An 18,856-nucleotide genomic window follows, 5' to 3' on the forward strand; every position below is an offset into this window, starting at 1 on the left:
CCAGATACGCACACCCATGGCCCTGAACTTGTCTCTAAACAGTCCAACAGCAAGTGCTGAGATGAAGGGAACTCTGTCCGCTTCTAATCAGTGGGCACACATGTCCACGGCGGGGGTCTGACTGGGCGTCAGCGGAGATAGAAGAATTCTGTGGTTTGGAGGGGTGCACTTTACTTCCTGTGACGCTCGAAGGCTGTAATGACGCCGGAGATGTACAGCAGACCACAGCGAAAAGTAGAGAGGCAGGCTAAATGAGACGAAGGCTCGAGCCATTGTGTATTACTCCTACCAGAAGGTTTTACTCTGTGGCAGCATGGCCCTTGATGGAGCAGGTAACCAGTAATATTTCACCCTAATATGATGTTACTTGCTTATATTAAATTAAGGGTGGTCATAAAGTGTTAAATTAACCGCTTTGTGTGCTATTGGTCAGTCTGTAAAGGGTATAAGAAGCATATTTTCAGGCAAATGTTTGTTCCCTTTTTAAGCCCTGAGGGACCACCATGAAGAATCAGGCTCTTAGCTGAAGTATGTGGCTTCTGGATGGATTTTATGATGTCAGACACGAGCAACGTGCCGTCAAGCGGGAGCACCTGAGAGACCTGCATAATGTGACTGCATGCAGGAGCCCAGCACGAGAACTGGACACCCGGTGGATTAAAAAGTCCCAGCGCAACAAACGGCAGAGAGAGTTTTCCAAGAGAAGGCTGATGTCCACCTGCACGGGTTTGTGTGAAACTGCCGCATCGAGGCCTGCGTCTGTAACGTCCACCTCACCGGCACGCGAGCCGCTGACGTCAGCGCGGGCCACTGTGATAAAGAGGGAAGAGACGGGAACTTCTAGAGAGTCCGTCAGCTGTTCGACAGAGGTGATCTGAGTGGAGTGTAATGTGGCCCTTTTCTCTTTGTGAATAACCTCTAGGTACATCTAGATACGTCTTGAAAGCTGAATTTCCCCAGAATGTATCTGTCATTACATCTTAAACAATTGTCCCAGATTGGGAATTACAGCATTTGTTTCACTGTCTAGGCCCTAGAGCCTGAGCCAGCGACTGCGCTTGGTAGGCAGGCAGAATCGAGAGCAAAGCAAGCAGGTCTGGACATCATATCGACACTCAGGACGCAGGTCCGACAAAAGAGATCAGCCGCAAATGGGCCCAGAGGTGGAGATGAAGTTTAAAAAAAACCTGCCTTTAGTCTCTATGAATTACACGTGTCAGCTTTTCCTCTAACATGTTCTACCATTTCAGTTATTCTCGGAGACATAGACAATCAAAAGACCCTAATCCAGTCCAACAGGACACAAATCAAGTACGTCTCCATTTATTTATTCTCCATTTATTGGTTTACGATAGATAGTCAATTTTACTACACAATAATAAAATATCGTTTGTATCACTATACTCCTCTCTTCACAGGCCTCATCTTATAACAGTAAAAGAAGCAGTAAGCATTTTCTCTTTTTTTTGCTGTTTCTTATTGCCCACCACTATATGAACAGACATCTTGTTGGTTTTAAAATCATCTTTCATTCCTTTATGATTGCTGTCAGTTTCTTACCAAAATACCTTATCAGTGACGCCACTGCATTCAGTGCGTGTATTTGGTAGGTTTCCTTTGCACTGCTCCACTAAATGTTTCTTATTTGTTTCTCATTTGTTACTGAAGGATGTCCTTCAACTGACAAATTACTTACAGGTAAAATACATATGGCTGTACATATACATATATAAAAGATTGTCATATTTTTTTAAATGTTGAAATGACGCTGGCGTGTGGTGTTGCAGGAGGCTCTGCTGAGAGAAGAAGCCCTGAAGATGAAGCTGACCACGCTGCAGCACAGTGCATCCACACTCCTGCGCTCCTCTGAGCTCCTGTGGAAGGTCCTCCTACACTTCACCATACACTGCACTCTGTAGGGTTCTCCTACATTACAACTCCAAGCAAAACTAATTCTTTTAACAAGCATGCGGTGGTGGAAATTATTATTATGTCCCCCCACTAACAAACAAAAGTTACCTGTGAGTACTGTTATAATTAGAACACTGTTGAAAAAAGATGCGGCTACAATTTGGCAAAGCGCACACTGACTGGCCTAAAGAGAAATGGCGCAACATTTTGTGGACTGACTGTTCTTTTTGGGTCTAGTGGCCGGAGACAGTTTGTCGGACGGCCCCCCAAACACTGAATTCAAGCCACAGTACACTCTGAAGACAGTGAAGCATGGTGGCGCAAGCACCATGATATGGGGATGTTTCTCATACTACGGTATCATTTATTGCATACCAGGGATCATGGATCAGTTTGAATACATCAGAATACTTGAAGAGGTCATGCTACCTCATGCTGAAGAGGAAAGGCCCTTGAAAGGGGTGTTCCATCAAGACAGCGTCCCCAAACACACCAGTAAACGGTCAAAATCTTGGTGTGGCCAGCCCAATCCCCGGACCTTAATCCAATAGAAAACTTGTGGGTACTTTTGATATATAAAACGCACATGGAAGCTTCTCACTAGCTGTATGCACCGCTGAAGCAGCAGCTGCAGTCAAACTTATTTCCAAAAGCCTGAATGAAAGTTCAACGGCAGCATCTGTTTCTTTTTTTTTTTTGAAGCCAGGAAACAGGCTTTGTGGTCGTCTCCACATCGCTGCTGCCTGACTTTACACAGCCAGGAAATAAGACTGATCAAATCCTCGTCAGATGTCATCAGGGCTCAAGGGACGAGGTTTTTCATTGTTGAAGTAGTGTTGCTAATGACGTCCATACCGTACACTTCACTGCGGGAAGCTTCCTTTTTCAGAGTTATATTTAAATGTACTTATTTGTTTCTAGTTTGTCAGCATTTCCTGTCACTCTCACAGACTCGTGGCCGCGAGGATCTGCTGAAGAACAAGGTCCACACTCTGGAGGCCCAACTGCAACTCTTTGCAAAGGTAAGTGGCTGGTCCCTCTATTCATAAAACCACACAAAACTCTTAGTATAACATTCTGTGGTTTCTTTTGTTATGATGTGGGTGAAATTTGGCTGGTTTTGTGTCTCCTGTAGAATCTCCCAGATGACGATGAGAAAAAGATGCTGGTGCAGATGGAGCAGCAGAGGGGTCTGAGTGTGGAGAAGACCCTGGAGGCCAGCCAGAAGGTCACAGAAGATGGGGAGAGTGCTGAGAAAAAGATCAGGGAGCTTGAGGTAAGATCTTGCAGATCTGATTGCACTATGAATAATGCTGGTGGAATCAAAGTCAAACACTTAATGTAGCTTAATGTGTTTATTTTCCAAAAAACATTTTTTAATAAATATATCTATATCTCAATTATTTACATTTACAAACCTCAAAAATCCAAACAATTAGCAAAAACTAAAAGCAGTGACCAATATTAAAATACCCCACAAAAAAGACATTTAAAAAGTTTTCAATAGTTAATTTAAAAGCTTTTGGACACTGAGGACTCAGAGCCTTGATTTAATGAAACCATATTTAGATTAAATTAATTTATTGAAAAGATGCGCTGTGGAATTTGGGAAATAACTGAGTAAATGCGTTGCTTCCTTTTCCAAATGCTTTTTCTTCTTACCATACACCAGGAGGCACTGCAGGCAACCAGAGACGAGTCAAGCCACTGGCAGGGTCTGTATGGTGACCAACAGTCCCGAAACCTGGAGGTCTTCACTGACCAACTGCAGCAGCTGCAAAGCCAGCTGCAGGTGAAGTTCCACGCACTTTGTTATGAGCACGAGAGCCACCAAGCATTTAATTTCCTTCTTTTAATTTTTACATGGTTAGAATGGCAATAAAGAATCCTTTTGAAAGGAGCATACCTTCAGCCGGGTTCGGTGTGTCCTTCCCAGAGTTCACAGGAGCAGGAAGCCGCCCTGAGGCATGCGCTGGAGACCTCACAGCTAGTGACCGTGGATCTGAACGCCAGAGTCATGCTGCTGGAGGAAGACAAGCAGTCCTTGCACAGGCAGCTGCAGGAAGTGACAGGTAGAACCGCTCTGTTCACTTCCTGACATGAGGGAACTGTCAATCTGCCCGCCATTAAACTGCCCAGAAAAATGGTGTCCCTTAAGCACAGACTGCATACAGGGTGTATTTCTGGATGTTTTGGTGTTTGTCCTAAGAAAACCATTGCAGTTATCTAATGTGCACATTGAAATATACAGATAAATAACGATGATGAAATTTGAGAAAAGAGGAACTCATCAGTTCCTGGCTCTCACATTAATAACTGCTGGTGTGTTCAGATGCAGACCACAAACGACAGCTCAACTCCTTGGTAGAGACACACTTATCAGAGTCTGCAGAGAGAGAGCTCTACTTGGAGGTTAGACATGTGTCTGATCGGCTCCGAGTCTCTGAGGAAAAGCTTCGACTAAAGGAAAAGGAGGTGAGGCAGCATTTTAACCTGCACATCAAATGTAGTTAGTTCATTACTAACTACAGTATGTGTTACTCATGAGTGTCATTAGGCTATTAAAGGACTGCAGTGTCTACATGAATCCATCCCACAATTTCCATCCAATTTTCTAGACAATTAGAAACAACTAAGTAAATCTTTAATTATGACGCATTGTTTCCATCTGTCTGTACAGCCTAAACTTTTTCATTTTGACTCGTACTGAAGAATGTGTAAAATGTTGTCACCTCTGCTGGGTTGAGCTTCAATGTGTAGTAAATATATAAGAATGTTGATGAGCGGATACTCATGTGTGCCCAGTGCATGGAACTTCAGGCTGAGCTGGAGGCTTTGGAGTTGGAGTGTCACTCCTACCAGTCACGCCTGTCCCAATGTCGAGAGGAACTGAGACGACCAAGGAAAAATACGGTGACGCAAAATTTTCCATAGTGCTGACCGCTGGAAATTGATAGGTTGCACCTCCTATCACATTCTAATGGGCAAACAAGGAAATGTGACATCAGCAAATGTGCCCAACATGCTGCAGCTTATTTAACACATAAATTATAGCCCATTTAGTTTAGAAAATCTTTCTAAATATCAGAATAATGTATAAAGCCCCTCTTTCACCATTATGTCAGAATAAGGAAAGCACCCTTACCATAGAGAGAGTTAAAATGCTGACACTGCAGACTGGCCTTTAAAAACCTATATCCCTGCTGCGGTTCAAAAATTAATACTCTTATTTTCTCCAAAGTGTTTGAAAGTGTATTACATATAGTAACCAATCTAAATAAAACTATTCTGTCTGTAAGGGAAATTGCTTCATGATACTGTCTTACTGTCCTGTTTAACAATTGCTTTCGTCCCTTCAGGTTTCCTGTAGGTCCTGGCTTCTTATTACCCTGATGCTATTCATCTTTATGGCCATCATGGTGATTGGCATGTGTCTGTCCTACCCATCAATAATGGATGAGATTCAGGACATATGCATCCTTCTGAAGAAACGTATGGAGGACCACCTGATCACAGCAGCCTCCTCGCGGCACTCCGGGTGCTTCAGGCCCATCTGAATCTAGCTTAACCACGGCTACAGCACCTGTTCACTTAACATCGCTAAGAATTTAGCATTTAATTCACCAACACAACACAAATAGAATCACCAGGAAAAATTTTAATCCAGGCTTGGGTGTGGGTTGAAAGGCCTGAACCTAGGTCTACTTCTGTTTGTTTCTATGTTGTGTGCAGTATATGATTGTATATGTCCTTTATTGATGTGCTGAGTGATGTTTTCTGAAGTGCAATGAGTGTTTTTATGTTCTAAAGCACCTATCCTGTTGGTGTACCATATGATACGATGCAGAATACTAATATTCCGTTAGAATATTTTACAATATATTTTTATATGCAAATACAATGTATTTTTGTATTACTTGAAAATACCTTTATGCAGCATTTGGGTTTAGCCTTTTATGCAGCACACTGGTTTAGATTCATAGCATCTCTAGGACTCTTTGATGTCCAGCCATCCATTCCATGTGCAATTCAAGTGAATATGCTAACAAAAAAGGAGACCCCCCAAGAGACATTTTAGATATAAATACGATTAACTACCCAGGCCCATGGTAGGACCTCAGTCAACCACACAGACCCATGTCTTCAAGTGAGCATCCTGAAAACCCATGGCAAAAACTATTTTATTTATATATATTTTATAATGAAACATTTAAATGATACCTAGGCTGAAGTTCAGATGTAAACACTTTGCTATACAAACATCATGTAGCTGATTTCCCATCACACATGTCTTTGTTCTATGACTTTGTTAGTGAACTATCAAAATATAGTTAGCGAATAATAAAAACAAGCTGTGCTGTGGATTCCTGGGGTCTTAATAGGGTATTTTCCATTTACATTTACAGCATTTATCAGACGCCCTTATCCAGAGCGACTTACAATCAGTAGTTACAGGAACAGTCTCCCTGGAGCAACTTATGGTTAAGTGTCTTGCTCAGGGGCACAATGGTAGTTAGCGGGATTCGAACCTGGGTCTTCCGGTTCACAAGCGAGTAGCCACTAGGCTGCTACCACCCTGGTATTTTCCCTGAATAAGAATAAAAATGAATTGAAAAATGTTCATTGCTGTGCATGAATTTCGCAGCTGATGTGGTCCTGTGCCAATCGACCCAATATAACATGTTCCATGTGTAGTTGAGTTTAATGCTTCCTGGGCATCTTTGCGGACCTTGTATTGACATTATCTGACTTCCATCATCCATACCTGCTTATTAAAGTCAGGGTCTCTGGGAATACTAGAAAAGACCAGTCTGCCACAGACCCTGGTAAAACTAGCATCCCAGCTAGACCTAATCTGCATGTCTGGTGCAAGGTTTTGATAACCAAATCTAGATTAAGACCAAATATTTGGTAGCAAGGACCAACAGAAATAATGAAATGTTGACCGAATTTAAAATAATTAATAGGTTCCTGTATCAATGATAATATGTTCAGAGTGTAATTTAAAGACCAGAGGGTTTAAAACAGGTCACCCGTCCTGCCGGTTTTGTGTGAGTTTGTATTCAGTGACAGAGACAATGTCCAGCTGATATTTGTCAATGGCTCAGGACTCCATTGTTTCCTGTGCGTTTTTGGTCTTTGCACAGTTCCAGATGAAGCTCCACAACCGCTGAAAACTGACACAGCATTTCTGATACAGGGGTCCCAGTCCCCTCCCCCACCAGTCTTTCACTTTTACCCAACTACTTGAGCCTAAAAGTACACCCTAACTACCAAGATATGGAGACTAGTTGCAAAGGGATCGGGCCTCCTGGACATCTGGCAGTGAGTAAGAGCTTAATATCCCTTATTTATTTTGGTATTTATTTGTTTCATGTCATTTGCAGTGATATCCGTCAAGCTGCTAAATCATATACTGCAGTATTTATCACACGCTTCCTTTTCCCCAGGCCCTGTAGGCTAAGACAGTGCTCCCTGTTTCATATGTGGACTGCAGTCCTTGCAAATGTACGAAAGAACAATGAATAATATATGCTTTAATGTACACAGGTTCTTCAGAATGAGGTGTTGGGTCTTGACCCTGTTTTATCTGGCGTTATGTCTGTGGAGTACCACCCTCCCATTCAAAATCTGTGGTTTCAACGTCCAGGCTTTTGGGGAGGCAAAAGCAAGTAACACAAGAGTTATGGAAATTTTGATCAAGGTGAGATTCAATAACAGTACAAAATGAACACGTTTACAGTATATCTTGCAAAGTACCTTACTTACATTTCTTCAATTAGATCCTTGCGCGCTGTGACTTGAGCTTGATTCAAGAGGTTCGAGATTCCAAAGGTGTAGCCATACCTTCACTGGTGAGGAGTCTGAACAGGTAAAGAAACAACTTTTAATACACTTGTGATTGGAGTGGGAAGGGAAGTGTCATGATCCGGTCCGGTTGTCCTGTGTAATGTTTCCTAATCGTGTTCACATGTGTCTTATTGTATAAAGCTGTTGTGTCTGTTTCACGGTTGTGTCTTTGTGTTATGTTACATGTTCACCAGTTACTGGATGTCTCCCCTGTCCTGTTCATCACAAGATTAAACCCCTGTTTTGTGACGTCGTGCAAATGCGTCCTTCTTCCTCGTCAATTTTTGTCATCATCTCAGTTCACCTGCCTCGCCATGCCAAAGGGCCGTGACAGGAAGCAAGGTTTTGCAAGCCTTGTGTTTATCTGTTGTCCTCCACCAATGCCGAACATTCATCTGTAGCAAATTAATGCTCAAGTAATGCCCATGGCATGGCTGAAATAATAAAATCTGTAACTGTGACAGTGGACAAGTCATTGAATCCTGATTTCATCTTCCCAGGTTTGATAAATCTTATTCATACTCCTACTTAGAGAGCAAACGACTGGGGAAAAAATCTTACAAGGAGCAGTATGTCTACATATACAGGCAACAATTAAATTAATACTATTCAATACTTTTAATAAATTTAATCATAGGGAGTGATGATCAAAACATTCTACTTCTCATGAATTCTTCAGGAAAAATGTTGTCCAGTTGAAAGACCACTACCTATACCCTGAGCCTGAGGATGGAGGTGCAAATGACACTTTCTCAAGACATCCATTCATTGTCCGAGTCCATTCTCCAGCAACCTGTAAATACACACTTTCTCGCTCTCTTTTTTAAATAAAAAACTGACATTTTGGTACATCAGGGTATGAATGTTTTTAAATTTTTAATATCTCACCTTTCACAGTGGTAAAGGATTTTGTACTTGTTGGACATCACACCTGTCCTAAGCATGCAATGAAGGAGATTGATGAACTTTATGGAGTCTTTCAAGAAATCAGCAAGAAATGGAAAACTCAGGTCAATAAAACAGAAGCACTGAACATCATGGAATTCAGGTGGATTTTAAAGAGAGTCACTTTCTGCTCTTCATCACTTAGAACGTGATGTTTTTGGGAGATCTCAATGCTGGTTGCACCTACATCACTGTCAAAGGCTGGAGAAGCATTCGTCTGAGGAACGACCCCAAATTCAACTGGTTGATAGGAGATGATGCGGACACCACTGTCCGTGAGAAAAGCCACTGTGCCTATGACAGGTCTGTCTGCATAGTGGAGGAGTGTATTCTGCTCAGTGAACAATAGAGCATCTTGCAGCATGTTTCTTCACTCGACATTTGGTTTGCTACCCCATTTTTGAGCACAGGGAAGTTGAACACAATGGTCTGTCCTGTTGTAGAATTATAATCCATGGAAAGGTGCTCAACTCTGGGATTGTTCCTGGCTCAGCGAAACCCTTCAACTTCAAGACAGAGTTCCGCCTGTCTGAAGAAGAGGTAATGTTTGAAATATTGGAGACACAACCTAGAATGTGTTAGACTAGATGGACATGGATGACCAGGATGACCTCTCTTCACTGTCTTTCTAGGCTTTGGAAGTCAGTGATCACTATCCAGTGGAAGTGGACCTGAAACCCAGTCATCGTTATTTCCTCCGAAATGAGCTTTAAATTCCTCCCTGATCATCAGCACAGATGCAAAAGGAGGGATAATGATGTTCATATAATACATTAAAACTCTCTATTGACCCAACTTGTTTCATACATGAATACAAAAATATGCCAATGTTAAATCAGTACTTCATAGTGTCACGTTCCTTAGTATAGGGCTTAAGAAACGTGACAAGGGTGTGGAAAGGTGGAGGCGCTAGTAGTAAATACAATACACTTTATGTCAAAATTATTGATGACCTGTCACTCTGGGGCAAAAATATTTTGATGGTTTTGTCATCCTCTCCAAAAGTCACCCATGTTGTTGGGTACTGGAATTCGATTAGCGCCACTTCCCAATCGCCCTTTAATATCAGAGGTCTTGCGAGTTTGGTCCTGTACTTGGAAATAGTGTTATCAGGGTATATGCTCTGTGAAGCATTACTCGGTAGTGTAGCATAAAATCCCTCGTCACCCATGGTGTTGCTTTACCCTGAATGAAAGACTGGTTCTGGTACAGCAGTTTTTAAAAGGATTTAAACATCTACTACGTCTTTTCCATCAATCCAAGAGTTACATTTCATAGGCCACCCAAACCGCTTCACCAAGACCATATGTCTTTTCCCCACATTCTTCCTTTCCAAAATTTTCTGAACTTTAAACATTTTATTTCTGATTAGTTTGAGCTTTTGCATTTCTTCTTCATAAAAGATACCTATTATATTATATCACTGTCATAATCTTTCAACTTGTAGACCAGAGGTGTACGTGGGATACAATCTGATATAGTGAAGAATTCCTCCGTATAGTTTTGTTCATATCCTTTTGTGAACGTCTCTGGCTGGAAAAGTCTCTGTTTTATTTTGTTCATGTTGGCCATGTAAAAATAGGCCTCCGGTTCACAGAGACAAGAATGCTGAGTCTAACTCGGGTGATCCACCATACAGCCGTAACAGCTCTCCCGTAGCAATCCACCAATGATGCATTGGAGGATTCTGCACATACAAGCCTTTATGAGTTTAAAAGTCTTCAGTTCCGAACAATCAAATTCATTGCCGTCCCATGGATTTAAGTCCGCACACGAATGTGTCACTGCCGCTGGGGGCTCCTCAACCAGGGTTTGCAATGGCAGATTGCCTGCTGACAAAGGTCCATGCATTTATGTCAAATTCTGCTTCCCCAGGCTGTTGGCCAGTTTGTCCACCCAGCTGGTTCTCCATTCAGTTTTTCAGCCATGGTCCAGCAGCATCTGTGATCAGTCGGCGTCTTGTGCTGGGTTCTAGGGGCCTGTTCTACTTTTTTACTGGTAAACCGGGATGGGCGCTGATTCAGGGTGTGACGTGGCGATGTCACACTCCACCTCCGCATAAAAAAGCAGGACCATGATCTCATTGTATCCGTCCAAAATCTCGCTCCATTTAAACAATCGGTCAACGTTCTTGAAAACGTTGTGAAGTATGGATACATCCTTCCATGGGAACATCACCCTCATGTCTTGTGGGTGCTATAATGCTACGTTCAGAATCAGGCACCACATGACTAACATTCTTACGGTTACACATGTAAATGTAAGCCTCGGAATTCTGCTTTTGATGTCTGCTGAACATGTAGTAATGGTCTTGATTCGTTGCGCCGGCCCGACACGATTATCGGACAACAGCCATACGTATTCTGCACATCCTGCAGGGCTTTGAAGAAAATCCACCAAGGATTGAGGCCTTCTCCTTTTTGGTGCAAATGGAGTTTCACAAACAACTATCCTGTTTGGGTGTGAAGGAAAGGGGAAGGATAGGAGAAGGCAGGGGTGGAGAGGGGGAAGTCAATTCATCAAAACATTTCTGCCTCATATTGACAGGTCATCAATCATTTTGACATAAAGTGTATATAGGGTGGTTGTAGTCTAGTGGGTAACACACTCGCCTGTGAACCAGAAGACCCAGGTTCAAACCACACTTACTAACATTTGGGTTAACTACCATTAACCCTAAGTTGCTCCAGGGGGACTGTCCCTGTAATTACTGATTGTAAGTCGCGTCTGATTAATGCTGTAAATGTAAATATTATATTTACTACTGCCACGGTTAGACACAATCAAACCAAACAGTGCTTTTAACAGTGATGGTAACATATCCAATAACAGAGCAGAATCAGCACCACTGGTCAGCACAGCTAACCGACTTCAGAATAGCCTACAGGAAGCGGTGGTCCAGAGGGGATAACTCAAGCATGTAGGGAACATAACAAACACACACACCAAAGCTAACACAAGTTACCAGCCTGACACAAGCCAACAAAAGGGGTCTATAATTTCTGGGATTTGTAAGCAAATGTTGGGGAAAACTACATATGTCATCCTGTCCTGCCCTCAGTCAGTCTGCCCCATTCACCCTCATCTGCCCTCTGACTCTGCTCCAAACATCCAGTCAGTACATGAAACCCCCCTCCCTGATCAGCCCTGTGCAATACCCTGCTCCACCACATGGATACAAGGACTCACCTGCGATCACTTCCTGACGTTTGTCTGCTCTGTATGTTATTTCTGAACGTCACCTGATGTTCACCTTCTAAATCACTAAATGATCTGTCCTGCCAATTTACCGGAGACCTGTACCTACCAGTCCGTCTGTGTTCCCTTGGATTCCATCTGTCTGACCGTTTCGTTTTTTTACGTGAATAAATCTCTTTTGGTTAACATTTGCTCCTGGGTCCTCTGTCCACCGCCATGACGCTTCCAAGAGTTTAGTATACCATCCATGCAATTAATATGAAGCATGTGAACTTTTAATAATAATACAACTTTAATTTTACATCTAACAACATTTAAAGAACATGTAAACATATATGTGCATTAAATAATAAACTTTAGTGCTTTTTGTTTTGTGATTCTTCATAACTAGAATACAGTAAGTAAATAATGGATAAGAGGTGACACAAGAGCACTGTTCCTGTGTTTGAGGATGTGCGACTGGTTGTGTGGTTGTGTACCTCAATGTGAAACCGCAGGCAGATGACGTGCCCTGAACACGCTGCAAAACACAACAAATAGAGCAGCCCGCTGCACCGTAACATTGAACAACTCACTCCAGTAAATGAGTTCTTCTGACTTTTATCCCAAAATATCCTGGTGAGCTTTAGAGATTTTGTTTTCTTCTCATAAGAAGAGTACAGGAATTGCCTTCAATTTAACAGGAAGTTGTTCTGGTGCAGAGGTAAGTTTTTTCTTTTTCTGCAAACGGCCGTTGTAATTAGCTGAAGGTACTTATGATTCAACTCGAATTCGGGTTTCAGCTTTCACTTTTGACTTTATTCACTTCAAACAGAAAATGGAGCGCCACTTTATGGATGTACTTGATGCTTTTTCAGGTAAGATTTGTAACCCATTCAGTTACTAAGGTTTTACATATTCAGCAACCAACTAATGTTTGTAATTTTATCTCTTGAAATGTTTAGAGGATAAAGTAGAAATAGATTTTGAGCATCTTGATTTTGATGAGTATGTAGAACAGACCAATCATAAGAGCAGATCTCGTGTAACAGAACAGAGGACGAACAAAGGCCAGAGGGATGAAACAGAGCAGGAATCAGAAGACACTTTTGAGACCAGAAATGGAAAATGTGTTAATGCACCGAGCGACAATGTTGACTATCAAGCGGTTACAGTGCTGGAGGAAGACGCTGAGGATAAGGACGGAATGGAGAAACATCTTTTCCTTCCTGAAAACATTGACATCAAGAAGGACACAGATGGGTTTGAGGGAACATATCAGACACTTGGCTGGACAGAAGATACGAGTCTGTGTGAAGTAAATGAAGAGGTGCAGGAGCAGGGCGGTAGATATGATGTAGGTGTTGAATGCAGCTGCTCAGATACAGGAAGTGATGATTTGGATACTGCTCAACCCGAACCCCAGACAGATGCAGCAGAAATGTTACCTAGTTCATCTGATAGAGCATCACGAGAGAAAGCGGAAAGCACTGATTCAAACAGTCAGCACAGACATGAAGATTTTGCAACACTGCTGCCACATGTGCAAGCTATACTGACAGAGGAGCTCAAGGAATTTCTCTCCAGAGATCTGGTGGAGTTTTCGGAGGAGGATCAGGATGTGATAGGAGAAGACTTCGCTGAATATCCTTCAGAATTCCCAAAGCAAAATGAAGGAGACAGCAAAATGCCATTATTTTCTGCTGACATTTCTGAAGCTTGTCCCGAAGCAAGTGTTGCATTTGTGATGGAAAATGAGATGTTCAGATGTTCAGGTCATCAACATTTTCACATAGAAGACAAAGATGAAAAAAGGACTGAGAGAGGTACATTTAGCCCAATTAACAGTGAAATTGAGAATGATGAAGATAGTAGTGATGAAGAACCAACAGAAAGTGATACAGCAGCCACAGACATCCTGAATGTGGAAGATTCTGATGAGGGGATGGAAGAGGGATGTGAGAGCTCCAGTGAACCGGACGTTAGTGAAAGTGACGGACATGATAGTAATGAACCCTGTGGTGATAAACTTGCTTGTGTCTGGCCTGATGAGGGAATCTCCAAAAAGAGTATAAACATAGAAAGTAGGATCTCAGAAGATGCAGACGGAGGAGACATTCATGCCAGTGAGGAGCATGGCCGCGATAAGGAGTGCTCTTCATCTCTACATTGCTGGGAAGTCAAGGTGGACTGGAGTAAAGATTTTGACATGTTTTGGCAAAGTGAAGAGGTTGAGGCCACTTACCAAAATGTCCTTCAATCAACCTCAGATCATTCAACAAGAAATCTTGGTGATCACACGGGCCCAGCAGAATTCTCCACATGTGTGGAGAAGTGGTCTTCAGAAACCGTGCCTTCCTGGAGCCTTTCAGGAACTTCCAGAGAAGAGTGCCTTTGGCATGAAGAGGCAGTGACGTTAGACCATGACTTTCAGTCCTACGGCAGTTCTGGCCAAGAGAGGCCGGATGGTGGAAGTCTGCTAGATGAAGATACAGAAGAAGAGGACATGGAGGATCATGCGGACAGCAGAGAGGAAGAGGGGAACTGGGCACAAGAGACAGCCAGAATTGAGGCGTTCTACAGGTTTTACAATGACCCTAATGAGAATGAGGCTGCAGATGGTGAGTTTCTTCAGTGTCTCATGCTAGGAGGCACATTGCATTTTTCACCTTTGATAGACTATATTTTAAGTTTTCATTTTTTGATCCCTATAGATAGAGTACCAAAAGTTCAGTTTTGTTTGGAGCCTGTGGTCTCTGCAGCATCAGATGAGTATGAGAGGTAAGTTTGGCTGTGACATCATATGGACATATACAGCTATGAAAAAATATCACGTCCAGGTGCCTCTGGGCCACCAGATAATGTCACATATTGTCCTAAATCTGACTTCCGTGTGTATCTGGTTGTCACACGTATATTACCTGCCTGTGGTTAAGCAGTCAAAAGAAGTTGAAATGACCAACCTTTCCTTGTTTTGTGAGATTTGGATGAGCTCAGTCCCTCATGTTGATGTTGATAATAAAAATACTGCCATAGAAATATGAAGACAGATTTTTGATGTAATCAGAGCTGTATATGATATGTAGACATATTGTGTGAACGTGTACCTTGAGTGACTACTTTCTTGAGTGACTAAATGTTCTAACAACATATATATCTGATTTAGTGCTACGTTTACCTACAACTGTTGTGCAAAGCAGCTCAATGTTACACATAGACGTCTATATGTGCTATTGATAACAGAATAGAGAATTGTGGCTCTAGGCCCTGAGTATCACGGCACTGGAAGGAAGGGAATCATATTGTTCAAGACCTATTTATATCACCCCCCCCATGGTGTTCAAAAGCCTTTATTCCAGTCTACATTAAATAGAAACAGAAGTGAATTCAGCACAATTCAGTAAAGAATATATTGCTGTTCTATGGGATTATTAATTTATGAAAATGTATACATTTATATCAATAAAGCAACAAGGTCAACACATCATCTCCAGTCATGTCACTATTATATAGCTGATGAACATGTGTGATGTGTGTTCTTGTTCTGCTGTGATGTAATGATACTTGAATCTTGAATTGACCTCTAATTAAGTCTTCTTAACATTTTTCCTAGCACTGACTTGGAGTCAGAGGAGGACTCAGATGCACTTGAACCAGCAGCACAAAGCCAATCTGAGGTGGGACGCCTAAGCATTAAAATTCTTACAAGTGTGTTGTAGTGTAGCCACACTGGCTAGCAGAGAAAGTGGCTGGGATCATAGATTTTGTGACAAGTGAATGTGATTTGAAGCTATATTTAATGACAAGCCAATTCAGTGATTGTTCAGGAGAATATTTATAAATGGTCAGGAAATTGTCCTCTGATTAAGAGTCTTTTCGATCACATTTTGCACATATAATGATCTGAGGTGTTTATCAGCAAAATCTGAAAAATAGTGATATCATATTGTAGGGTAAACATTAAGTATCTGCTTGTTCAAAGTTACTGCCTACCAACTTTGCATGTGCCAGAAAAAGTGTATTTTAAGTGTGCTGTATATTCCTGGAGGAGAGTGAGCCTGAAGGACCAAAGGAGACTAATGTTCCTCCTCATGAGGACCTCCAAGAGACATCCGCACCTGAAAACACAGGATCAGAACTGGAGAAGGTGGGGCAGGATGTGAATGCACAGCCAGAGACGTTGTGGAAGAAGAACTGGGTAAACATGCTTTCATCATTTCAATATGATTCAGTCCATTAACCAAAATAAAACTATGGTCACATATTTGTATAATCATTTATTTTCTATGCAAAGCATTTACATTTACAGCATTGGCCAGACTGTCTTCTTCAGAGTGACTTATATAAGTATTGTAAAATCTCCATCATTGAAATCCTTCATATGGTACACTAGGAACTGATCTGCAAATACCCTTAGTTTATTAACTCAGACCCCAACTTTATTAACGTTTAAAAAAATAAATATACATAAGAACCCTAAATTAGCAAAGTATCTCCTTTTGTTTGAAGATCCTTAGTGACCCAGCTGTTCGAACATCAAGTGGAAGTTCCTTCCAACACCTACTAACCAAGGCCTCCGTGCATGTCTTCCATCTAGTGCCTTGGTCTGCTGAAGTCATCAGTGAAGATGGGTGTTGTGATAGCTGTCGGGGTGGCATCATTCTGGTGGGCAGCAGACTACCTGGTCTGGGATGCCTGAATATCATTTGATGTCATACACAAAGGAGAAGCAGCTGTTTATTCATTAAGTACCTTTTATCAATGTGGTAATGACATGGAATGAAGGTGTTCGGACTCACAGAGTCTTTTGGGTGTTACAGGTTTAATAGAGCGCTTAACTGTTTATTTACATGCAATGCAATAATTCCACTCTCATTAAACTTCATATATCGTTCTGATAAATCACTTAGCGCTAAGGGCCACTTCCGTCTTGGGGCAGTGGTTGGCAAACCTTTTCTTAGGTGGCCATGTTTGATACATTATGTTTTTAATAACATTTGTAAAATTATTTGTTCAGTTTAGTGTTTAAACTCATTTTTTAAAAATAGGATTTGAACCATGTCAGTTTATTTGTCTTAGCAAAATGTGTCAATTGTAAAAAAAATGTAAATATGTTTTAGCAAAGAGGTTACTTGCAATGTCAATCATTAGGATACATCTTTACATTATTTTGATGTAATAACATGAATAGTGATAATTAACTTTTCTACTGCCCCAAAACAATACAATGATTCTCATTTTCATAAATTCTCATAATTTCATTAAATGGGATCCCAGATATGACATCTGGGTCATACACCTATAAAAGCAAAATACATAAGGCAAGGTGTCACATAATTAAACACATCAAATATGCTTATCAGCAGTGAAAACAGTTGGGCCAGACAGATGGGTGGTAGTAGCCTAGTGGGTAACACACTCGCCTACGAACCAGAAGTCCCAGGTTCAAACCCCACTTACTGCCATTGTGTCCCTGAGCAAGACACATAACCCTAAGTTGCTCCAGGAGAACTGTCCCTGTAACTACTGATTGTAAGTCGCTCTGGTTAAGGGCGTCTGATAAATGCTGTAGATGACAGATAAAACTTGATACTATTTCTAAACATCATATTTTACCCTAAACAAGTGCGATTTCAGTGGCCCAAAGCTCATAAACCCTATTTCTCTTTCCCGGAAATTTCCACATTCATCATAAATCTGTGCATATCAGCAAAGTTCCGTAATCAGGTTGTCCGTTCGAATCCCGATCCGCCAAGATGCCACTGAGGTGCCACTGAGCAAAGCACCGTCCCCACACACTGCTCCCCGGGGGCCTGTCATGGCTGCCCACTGCTCACCCAGGGTGATGGGTTAAAAGCAGAGGACACATTTCATTGTGTCACCATGTGCTGTACTGTGTATCACAATGACGATCACTTGTTGTTTATGCTGAAGGTGTAGCAGCGCCGCTCCCTCCACTTTGCATCCAAAGTCACGTGCAGGGATTCATTAGTCACGTGACAGAAAGCGAAAGACGCAGACGCGAAACCGGAAATGCGACACGAGACTATGACGCGGGCATCGCAATTCAGATATTTAAAGGCTCCAGATTTATAAATCGGCACAAGACACTGCACAGCATTTTTCATGTCGCTGTCCCTATAAACTGCCGCGTTTACAACAGCACAGACATGCAGCCGCTGAGTAGCAAATCCCACCAGGAAATCAGCTGGATGCTGGACGACTACGGGATCAAACACGGGCCGGTGGTGGGTGAGTTGTTGGTTGTTGTTGTTTTATTTATTGGTTTTGCAGCTCCTAGTTGTGTAAGTCACGTTTCTTGCGCCCCAGATACAACCCGCAGTCTGTATGAGAAGAAGCTGAGAGAAGCCATGACGAAGGATCAGAAATCTAAAGCCAAGGCCAGGCTGTCTTGTCGCCAGAATGTGTACAGAGAGGAGGGTAGGCGTTCAGGAACAACATTTCCACCTTGTTCACAGCCAGGCTGAACTTGGCTTCTCGTTCGCCTGGACTACAGACCAAGTTTCAAGTTGAGCTTTATTGTCATTTCAGATACAGTACAGGCCAAAAGTTTGGACACCTTCTCATTCAATGTGTTTTCTTTATTTTCATGACCTTTTACATTGGTAGATTCTCACTGAAGGCATCAAAACTAAGAAACAAAATGGCTCGTAAACCCTCATAAGCTCATGTGAAACGAAACAATGTTTCTCAGGAACCTGGTGCCACGTGTAACAATTAAACAACTAAACAAGGTTACATACTGACATAAAGTGCACGTGTACAAACATCGACAAACCCGGCTACATAAAGTACAAAACCATGCGACACAGACAGTGCAAGAGTAACATTTAAAGCAAACAAAACAAGACAGACAGACTGCAATCAATCGAGGTTTGTTGTCCTGTTGTCTATAGTTCCTCTGGTCCCAGATCATTTATTTCAAAATGTCTAGATAGTGAGACCTGAAACT

At 41.9% G+C, this 18,856-nt stretch overlaps 3 protein-coding genes across 8 annotated transcripts; all 3 read left to right on the forward strand.

The window, feature by feature from the left end:
* Positions 1 to 189: 189 nt before the first annotated feature.
* On the forward strand, positions 190 to 5,807 carry traf3ip3 (TRAF3 interacting protein 3). The gene is made up of 14 exons (XM_028994588.1): positions 190 to 332; positions 489 to 869; positions 1,031 to 1,163; positions 1,251 to 1,311; positions 1,419 to 1,446; positions 1,669 to 1,698; positions 1,788 to 1,883; positions 2,862 to 2,933; positions 3,047 to 3,187; positions 3,584 to 3,703; positions 3,848 to 3,983; positions 4,244 to 4,386; positions 4,717 to 4,824; positions 5,271 to 5,807. The coding sequence occupies exons 2-14, from the start codon at positions 531 to 533 to the stop codon at positions 5,466 to 5,468; spliced, it is 1,605 nt and encodes a 534-aa protein (XP_028850421.1). The 5' UTR covers positions 190 to 332; positions 489 to 530; the 3' UTR covers positions 5,469 to 5,807.
* Positions 5,808 to 5,963: 156 nt separating this feature from the next.
* dnase1l1l (deoxyribonuclease I-like 1-like) lies at positions 5,964 to 9,501 on the forward strand. Of its 4 annotated transcripts, none has more exons than XM_028994589.1 (9): positions 5,964 to 7,240; positions 7,462 to 7,615; positions 7,695 to 7,783; positions 8,262 to 8,348; positions 8,441 to 8,556; positions 8,659 to 8,771; positions 8,852 to 9,009; positions 9,150 to 9,246; positions 9,339 to 9,501. In XM_028994589.1, exons 2-9 carry the CDS (start codon positions 7,472 to 7,474, stop codon positions 9,417 to 9,419), a joined length of 885 nt encoding a protein of 294 aa, XP_028850422.1. In that variant the 5' UTR covers positions 5,964 to 7,240; positions 7,462 to 7,471; the 3' UTR covers positions 9,420 to 9,501. The 4 variants fall into 4 exon arrangements, with proteins under 4 accessions (XP_028850422.1, XP_028850424.1, XP_028850423.1 ...); XM_028994591.1 differs by having other exon boundaries at positions 8,262 to 8,330; XM_028994590.1 differs by having other exon boundaries at positions 5,964 to 7,236.
* A 2,909-nt stretch (positions 9,502 to 12,410) lies between these two features.
* Positions 12,411 to 17,126, forward strand: LOC114797783 (uncharacterized). 3 transcript variants are annotated; one of them, XM_028992862.1, is made up of 7 exons: positions 12,411 to 12,607; positions 12,719 to 12,761; positions 12,849 to 14,504; positions 14,598 to 14,664; positions 15,497 to 15,560; positions 15,932 to 16,081; positions 16,481 to 17,126. In XM_028992862.1, the coding sequence occupies exons 2-7, from the start codon at positions 12,722 to 12,724 to the stop codon at positions 16,580 to 16,582; spliced, it is 2,079 nt and encodes a 692-aa protein (XP_028848695.1). In that variant the 5' UTR covers positions 12,411 to 12,607; positions 12,719 to 12,721; the 3' UTR covers positions 16,583 to 17,126. The 3 variants fall into 3 exon arrangements, 2 of the variants coding, with proteins under 2 accessions (XP_028848695.1, XP_028848696.1); XM_028992863.1 differs by having other exon boundaries at positions 12,936 to 14,504; XR_003750985.1 differs by lacking the exons at positions 15,932 to 16,081; positions 16,481 to 17,126 and having other exon boundaries at positions 14,588 to 14,664; positions 15,497 to 15,516.
* The last annotated feature ends 1,730 nt before the right edge of the window (positions 17,127 to 18,856 follow it).

Source organism: Denticeps clupeoides, chromosome 10 (genome assembly GCF_900700375.1).
Source record: "Denticeps clupeoides chromosome 10, fDenClu1.1, whole genome shotgun sequence".
In the NCBI taxonomy this organism is placed as follows: domain Eukaryota; kingdom Metazoa; phylum Chordata; class Actinopteri; order Clupeiformes; family Denticipitidae; genus Denticeps; species Denticeps clupeoides.